This window comes from Sesamum indicum, linkage group LG13, assembly GCF_026168435.1.
Source record: "Sesamum indicum cultivar Baizhima isolate 11 linkage group LG13, ASM2616843v1, whole genome shotgun sequence".
NCBI classification, from domain to species: Eukaryota; Viridiplantae; Streptophyta; class Magnoliopsida; order Lamiales; family Pedaliaceae; genus Sesamum; species Sesamum indicum.
In genome coordinates this window covers 16,223,317-16,232,585 of record NC_142669.1, presented here as the reverse complement: position 1 = coordinate 16,232,585, position 9,269 = coordinate 16,223,317, and the positions used below count along the sequence as shown (strand labels likewise).

The window sequence follows — 9,269 nt, the reverse complement described above, 5'->3', positions numbered from 1 at the left end:
AATCATGCATGCCCTTGTTGCGAGAAACAAGAGAAGTCCCTGTTCGAGATAAAAATTCAGGTTACTTAAAAGAAATCCGAGCCAAATAAGAACAAGAGAAAAAGAAAGAACTTTTACAAACTGAAGTAAAAATTAGAGTATATAAAAATTCAAGAATGAGACTGTTGGCAAAAAACAATAAAGGCCAACAATCAGCAAAGTAGGAAAGCCAACTAGTAATTATAGGACAGACAAGCCATCATGACTATCAGCTAGAAAGGACACGAAGATGACGAACGTAATGATGTCATCCAGAAAAGATAAAGTGATGACGAACGCAATGACATTATCTCAAAACAAGTTTGAAGTCTGTGTTTGAAATTTGCGGTTAGTTATAAATAAGGAAGCAGTGAAGCAGATCGATATCATAAAACATTTTCTCCTACTCTTCAAAGCATAAGATTTTAAGTTTTCAAATACTTGTAGTTTTAGTTTTCTCAGTTTTATGGGATTTCCCCAACCAATATAGTCCTCTTAATGAGAAACTAAGTAGTTGTCTTCTCCAATAAAGGAATAAATATCTATGTAATACTACCTATATTTCTTTAATAAAGAAAAGACTTTTGTTTAACTTGTCCACCCAAAATTTTATTAAGTCTCTATTTTGGAGTACCTCTACTTCTTAAGGTAGGAAATGAAATAGGGTTGTGTTGTTTGTTGCTGAAGGAGCCGAGGCTCTACGAACTATATGTTGGGTAGTGTGGTTGGAGAAAATTTGTAAAACTGAGGACTTGAAATACCCGATGGCAAAGTGGTAAAAAAGTATATGAGTTTTATGTAGGCTTAATTTTATTTTGGAAGCATATTGGGCCTGATGTATTGAATAGTAATGAGAATAGTTTTGCAAAAAAAAAAAGAAATCTGGGGGCTAAATTAATAGTTTTGAAAGTTTTAGAGGTCAAAATGAAAATAAAGTACCAAAATTGCAAGTTTTTGTAAATTGCAGATCAAAATTGACTATTTTATAAACAGTGATACCTAACTTACAATAACCCTAAACTGTGGTACCTAAAATGCAATTACCTCGAGGTATATGTATAAGAAAAGGGCCCCTCAGCCTAAAGCCTCAAACCTCAAAAAAGGCAAATAAGACATTGCTATTATGCCATCCTGAGCTGTCTCTCACTTTTATGGTTTCACATTCTATTGAGAAAGCCAAAAAGAGTAACCAGGCTTCGAAATCAGCGGCCGGGGGGGCACAATGTCACCTACCCATCCTATACTTTTTATTTTATTTTCATCCCAACTATAATTTTTTGAATGATTAATTATATTTGGACCATTTACACTTTTAAAAATTATCAATTTATATTTTACTCATTCTGTTAATTTTGAATGAAAAATCCTAACGTTAGCAAAAAATATATAAATATTCAATATTTTTGCCTGTCATTTAACATTTTCAAGTATATTTTTGTATATAGAAAGGGATACAATATATATATATATATAGAGAGAGAGAGAGAGAAGTTAACATCATTACACTTTTTTTTCTTATAAATACAAATGATTATATGAGAATGTTAAATGAGAAGTAAAACTAAAAGTTTATATAATCATTTTGCTAACGTCAATATTTTTTTGTCTAAACCCTAATGGAAGAAGGTTAGGTGAAAACAATGAATTTTTGGAGGGAGTATAAGTATAATTTTGGAATTTTTCTGAGGAAAAGTGTTTGCATTTTAGATGGGGTCTAAGTGTAATTAACTCTTTTTTTAATAAGCTAAATACCAAAAAGAGACTATCAATGTAATAAGCTTTTTTTTATTTTTTTCCTAAACAATGATGTAGCTTGCGATTCGATCAGTGCCCTATTGCACAAAGTATTATCCATTTTACCTTCGTATGAACATCACATTTTTGTCCTAAAAAGGCAACTCACTAGGAAGAGGAGGTATTGAGGCTTATAAACCATTTAAATTCCTCATATGCAATCAACGTAGGACGCTTAGCTATATCAAACACTACACTCAAAAGTTTTTGTTGTTGTGAAACATCTTAATTGAGTTACAACTAATATTCAATGAGTAAGTTTATCATAAAAAAAAAAAAAATCCATTAGATACTGTATCATCAAAAGCAGCATTAGATACAGGAAAAAAGACAATTAGTGTAATAATTTCCTTCGAAATATATATGATTATCAAAATTATTTTATTGTTATGAAATATTTGATTTGAATTGTAGCTAGTATTCAAGAGTGAGCCCATTATCACACCTTCAATAAATACAAAAAAAGGAGGATCATCCTAACGAATTTTTTTAATATGATTATCAAATTTTTTTTTACTGATGCGGTAACTCATCTGAGTTACAATTAATATTCAAAAAACGAGCGAATCATCACTGAGTATTAAAACGTAAAAAAATAAATCATATTCAAAGACTGAGCGCGTCATCATTGGGTATTAAAACACAAAATTGAATCAAAACCACTCATTATAATAAGTCTCTTTTTGATTGACCCGAAAAAAGGGCTTAATTTGTTTGATTAGTAATTTAGTTTAGTTTTCACCTTCTTAAATCATGTGCTTAAGATAACGAACAAAGAAATCAATTGGCTAATACCAATGGCGGAACTCATTGTTTTGTGGTTAGTTAAGGTTTAATCGTTTTACACTTTTAAGTAAGTAATTATGTGTCGCTCGACCGTTTCTTGATCTCCAAATATGAGAGATTTTGAGGTCGTTGGGTATTTCTCTGTTTTTTTTGTTTTTCCTTACATTATAGTATGTAGTCGGTAGTTTATGATGTTGGCAATTCTTGAATTTGTGAAAATGACGAATTTGCCAAAACAAGTCAAGATATTTCGTTATAACGTTTCGGGCATATCATGTCTTTTACACTATAGGTAACATATGATGTAGTTCGTAGAATGAGATCATTTTTGCAAGAAACCAAACTTTCATCCGCAAATTAACGCGGTTTCTTTATAAATAAATAAATACAAGGAGGATTACGTTACTATCCACTAATCTATGGTCTATGTATATAAATTATTCTTGTCTTTTGAAAAATTACAAAAACACCCATCAGAAATGTCAGACATCATTTACACTAACCATCTCTACTTTTTAAATATTACACATACACCTTCATAAACGTCACAAATGATCCTTACTTTTAATTAACTTTCATGGGTGATTTATGTGATTATACAAAAGATAATGATGATTTGTGTAAATAGACCATAAATCAAGGGGTGTGTATGTAATTATCTAAAAAATAAATGCAATTTTTTTTTTTCTTATAGGGGTTGTAATTTATGCTATTGATATATCAATAAATCGATCAAGTTACCAATATAAATTATAAAAAACTAATTAATAAATTAAAATAAACTCACATAAAATAAAATAAATATTTATATATTTTATGAGATTCGTTATAAATTTGTATTTGTTCATAATGTCTCAACCTTAACAAAGAGACCAAAATCCTGATCATTGATCCATATATTTTGTTTTTTGTTAGTAAAATTTTGGTGGTCGGTTATGTCAGTTATGAGTGGGACTATTGAATCGACATTGATAGTTATTTGAGTAGTATGTGAATATGTTTATATTTTATAAACATCAAATTAGAATTGTTATCATAATAAAAAAATATTACTGACGAAAATTATATGTATTGAATAACAAAAAATTGTTTTGTTATTATAAGAATTTTCATAGTTTTAGTAGTGACAATTATTGTGTAAAAATTATCATTTATAATAATTAATGATATACACATAGTAACAACGTAGTGGAAGTAAACATAGTTCTTATTATAGTAATGCAAAAAATGGTAGTTTTAGTCATGTAAGTATTGGGTGATAATTTTAGATCCATACAATAATTTTGTCCTATAAATTTAAAATTTCACATATTGAGGAGAACAATATATGGTCAAAATTTGCTATAACTAGTCGAAAAAAGTGAAGGTGATATGAAGGTGACCAACTTGATTGGGTGCACATTTTCGGTAATTTTTAGCAAATTATGACCATTTTTTTTTCAAATGTCAAAAGTTTTTAAAATTATAAGGGTGAAAATATATCTTATAAATTTATTTTTTTGACCAAATTACTTACCCTTATAAGAGTGAAAATATATCTTTTACATGCATTAGCGTGTAAAAATGCATAAGGGTAATTTGATTAGAAAAATATTTGTTTGACCTTTAATAAATTAGTAATAAGTCAAGCAGGAATGAAATTCAATTCAAATTTAATATCAGCAAATTTTGTGAATTTTAATTAATGAACCGATCTATTCATTAGACATAAATAAATTCAAGGGCACTAGATGTAATTTTTCAAATTATAGGGTATCTATACATAATTTCACCAAAACTCAAGAGGGGGCGGTGTAATTATCGCAAAAGAAAAAACAAAAGAAGATTAGGGATAAAAGAACTAAAGTGATAGTTTTAATATTGTTACTGATTAATACACTAAAATAATGAATTTTGTAGTTTTATTTGTCATTATTGTTCTTTAAAATTATCATTGGTAAAAATTAATAACAAAAGTTTGTGCATAAAATTATCACAAAAAGGAATCAGTGGCACATATATAGTAACAACGTAAGTAAATACAATAATTAATAATTAACTGTTGTCCGTATATGTCACTAATTAATCCCTTTTAGTAACAACTTTATATACAATATTGTTACTAATAACTGAATTGTGATAAAATTAAAAATTGGTATCAATCGAAATATATTTTTAGTGACAAACTTCAAAAGTATCATCTATGTTTTATTACTAATATTATATACTTTCTTGTGGTGATAATTCCAATATTTTTCCATTAATATTATTTTTTATTTGAGGCGAATCTCATCTCATTTGAAAAATAGCTAAATGAATATTTTCATAAATTCTCAGTGCGAAATATTACTGAATACTAGAACTAGAAGAGGTTGACTTGAAACAAAAAGGTTGTTAGGCTGTTAGCATCATGAAACAATACTTATGATTATTAGTTTGTGCAAGAAAAACTTAGAGGGAGAGAGAAGGGGGGGGGGGGGGGGGGGTAGTCGACATGAAAGAAGGAGATGGGCCCGTGTAGCCGGGGGAGATTTGGACCAAAGCACGGTTGCAGGTCCAGTTTTTGATGGGCTTTGTCCCACTTTTGCCATTGTCTCTTTACTCCTCGGATTTGCTGTGTCGGTACACCTCTGCAGTTTTACAACCAAAAAGGGTTATTAAAAAAAGGACAAATTACAGCTATTTTTTTTTTTGAGTTTTTGATATAATTATAAATATAAAATTATAAATACCCTCTAATTTTAACATCCATTTAACAAGGAGTCCATTTTATTAACTGCTCTTAGGTTTATATTTAATTTTTGTGGTAAATTAACCAAAATGTCTTTTTAGATTATAGATTAAAACATTATATATGTTTTAAATTTTTTAAAATATTTTTATGAACTGATAATCCCTATGGATGATTTATTTTATCCATTCCAATTTTTTTCTTTTATATTTTTTTAATTTTTTAAAAATATTTAGTAAGGGTAAAATAGTAATATTTACTGACAACATAATTATTCTTTTTAGGAGAGTATTTATAATTTTTTCAAATAAGAGTATTAGTAATTATATCAAACCTCATATAGCTATAGTTTACCCTTAAAAAGTATTAGCTTCAACGCCGAGTTCCATAAATATGAATGAATAATCTAATACTAAAATAATTTATTATTTTTTAATTTTCTTTAAATATATTTAATGACTTAAAAATATCAATGTGTTGAATCAATTTTTTAATTTGAGCGTACTAAATAATACAACGATGGAATTGAATTGGGGGCTTGTTTTCAAATTTATTTATCTCATTTTTCAGATTTTCAAGCAGTTCAAGAATTCATAATCTTACTCAAATAATTCTCAAATAAATGAAATAAAATATATCACCAACTTATGGTACACGTTGTTTGTGTCCATAGACATACGATCTTATACGGAAGCAATGTACATCGATGCAAAATTTAATTATCAAGTTATACGATTTTTGTTTTTTATAATCTTGAGATATATGAAGTTATAAACTATATTAAGTCTTTTTTCTATAATTTTTAGCCATAATAAATATTTCAATTATATTTGTAAAAAACTACGACCAACAATCATATGTTGTGGTCAATAATTATTTACTATAATTATTTATTTTTAATCATGCAAAGATATGATTTAATATTATATATTTCTTCTAGTGTCGGCATAAATTGATACAACTATTGAACTTAAATGTCTCAATTATACACTAATAATCTATCAATTAGCTGCATACAATTATTTAATGGATAATTAGTGCTAAATCAAATTAAGAAATATTAAAATATGTAATGAGTTTAGGGTGCGTACACTTAGATGACACGGCCAAATTTTAATGAGAGCGGGTGCATACCATGTTTGGAAAGCGCGTGGGATTCGCATATAGTGATTATGTTCTCATAATATTGGCAAAATATTAAGCAAAAATCCTCGAATTTTGGTCCTCTCTAAGTCAAAAACATGTTTTGACACATGACATGCCCCGTTTCTTTGCTGCTTCCCGTTCCTATATATACCCAATTCGCCTTTGCCCACATACCAACATCCTCAATTCCTTCTTCAAAACAACACAACAAGTCTCTCTCTCTCTCTCCCTCTCTATAGGTATTTCTTGGTTCTAAAGTTTCTCAGCTACTTATATATACAGGATCAGTAGTAGTGATTAACATTGAGTTCGGAGGAAAATGACGTTGTCGAGGAAAGCTGCATGCAACACGCACGGCCAAGATTCTTCATACTTCCTGGGATGGCAGGAGTACGAGAAGAATCCATACGATGAGTCCAACAATCCCAATGGAATTATTCAGATGGGGCTTGCAGAGAATCAGGTCTGTGTGTGTCTGGAATTACATATATATGTCGTGAAATTTTCATGAATTAATCTTACCGTCGGTTTCATGTCTGCAGCTCTGTTTCGACCTACTGGAGTCGTGGCTGGCAGAAAACCCTGATGTAGCCGGGTTCAGGAACGGTGGAGAGTCTATCTTCAGAGAGCTCGCTCTCTTTCAAGATTATCATGGCCTTCCAGCTTTCAAGAATGTAAGCATGCAAAAAGTAAAAAATATAATTTCAGGGCCAGACATGAATTCTATCTAACTTAATTATGTATGTATGCATTCAGGCAATGGTTCAGTTCATGGCAGAAATCCGAGGAAACAAAGTCAGCTTTGATTCAGACAAGCTTGTACTCACCGCCGGCGCAACTTCAGCCAATGAAACCCTGATTTTTTGCCTGGCTGACCCCGGCGAGGCTTTTCTGCTTCCCACTCCATACTATCCTGGGTACGTATTTATATATTTTTCACGTACCAAATTTTATTTAATTAATTTTAATTTGATTGTCTATCTAATATTGGATAATTAATGCAGGTTTGACAGAGACTTGAAATGGCGAACCGGGGTCGAAATCGTGCCGATACAGTGCACCAGCTCAAATGGCTTCAGAATCACTGCACCGGCTCTTGAAGCGGCTTATCAGCTGGCCCAGAAGCGTAATCTCAAAGTTAAAGGAGTACTAGTCACAAATCCTTCCAACCCGCTGGGGATAACCCTGACACGCCACGAGCTCACTCTCTTGCTTAATTTCGTCGACGCCAAGGGCATTCATCTCATCAGCGATGAAATCTATTCCGGCACGGTTTTCAACTCGCCGAGCTTCGTCAGCATCATGGAGGTTCTTGTGGACCGGAGTCACGTGATGAAATCGGAGCTTCGGAACCGGGTTCACATTGTCTACAGCCTCTCCAAAGATTTAGGCCTTCCGGGTTTCCGCGTCGGAGCAATATACTCCAACGACCCAATGGTCGTGGCCGCAGCCACGAAGATGTCGAGTTTCGGGTTGGTTTCTTCCCAAACTCAGTACCTCCTCTCCGCCATGCTCTCGGACAAAGAGTTTGCCAAGAATTACATCGTTGAGAACCGGAAAAGGCTCAAGACTCGGCACGCAATGCTGGTTCGAGGATTGAGGAAAACCGGAATTCCCTGCCTGGAAAGCAATGCCGGTTTATTCTGCTGGGTGGACATGAGACACCTCTTAACCTCAAACACCTTTGAAGCAGAAATGGATCTGTGGAAGAAGATCGTTTACGATGTCGGGTTGAACATCTCGCCCGGTTCTTCTTGCCATTGCGTGGAACCGGGGTGGTTCCGGGTCTGTTTCGCCAACATGTCAGAAGACACTCTCGACCTCGCAATACAAAGAATAGCATCCTTTGTGAATAACACGACTTCTTCAAGTGAAAACATCGACGGTTACTCCCGTCACTTATCAAGCAAGAACTCGAGAAGAAAGTCGTCACTTGCAAACTGGGTTTTTCGGCTATCGTTTCACGATCGCGAACGTGAACGATAGTCGCGTTGAACACCCGAATCACGATTATGCTTTCTTATTAATTATTATTATTAATTTTAATTTTTTGCCTCAATAACTTGATATTGAGTTTGAGATTTTTGTGTAACTCTTCTTTGTATTAATGTAAAGAGAGTGGCACTCTGTCCATGTGGACGTGAAGTGATTTGCGCTTCCTAATTGAGTATGTAAAGACGTGTTTAGTTGTTCAATGAAATCTTCTCGAAGAGTAATTCACTGCCGTTATTAATTACGACATGTGATGTCATACGTCATCTTCATGTAATTAATGGTCATAATTATAATTATTATTCTCATTTCATATCTTAGCTTATACTCTAATTCTTGAAAATAAAAAATTAATTTTTTAAATAATTATAAAATCACAATAAGTTCGTAATAGATCTAATTAAATGCATCTTGTGACAGTTATATATATAATGTTTATTTTGGAGTGATTTTCTCTAATTTTTATTATTGACATGTGTAATTCACTATAATAAACATTGTAACTTCGAAGTAAGAGAAAATAACATAACATCCTTTGGTCATTTGTCATGTGGACTCAGGTTATTTAGCCGAACCATGTAAACCCCCATTTTTTATTCCTCTCTTCACATGTCATTACAAAAAAATTTATATTCATTATATTATAATAACCGCGGCTCATAAAATTGTTGTAAATAATTAATATTATCCGTCACAGTTAAATAAAATTGATATAAAAATTTAATTTTAACCAAGATCGATTAATAAATATTTATATGATTTAATTTTATAGTTAGAATAGGTGTAATAACTTGAAAATTTTTGTTATACAATGGTATTATAT

At 31.5% G+C, this 9,269-nt stretch overlaps 1 protein-coding gene across 1 annotated transcript; it reads left to right on the top strand.

Annotated features, from left to right (window-relative positions):
* The first annotated feature begins 6,632 nt into the window (after positions 1-6,632).
* Positions 6,633-8,670, top strand: LOC105158571 (1-aminocyclopropane-1-carboxylate synthase 3). The gene is made up of 4 exons (XM_011075361.3): positions 6,633-6,917; positions 6,997-7,128; positions 7,211-7,371; positions 7,459-8,670. Exons 1-4 carry the CDS (start codon positions 6,774-6,776, stop codon positions 8,438-8,440), a joined length of 1,419 nt encoding a protein of 472 aa, XP_011073663.1. The 5' UTR covers positions 6,633-6,773; the 3' UTR covers positions 8,441-8,670.
* Positions 8,671-9,269: the final 599 nt, after the last annotated feature.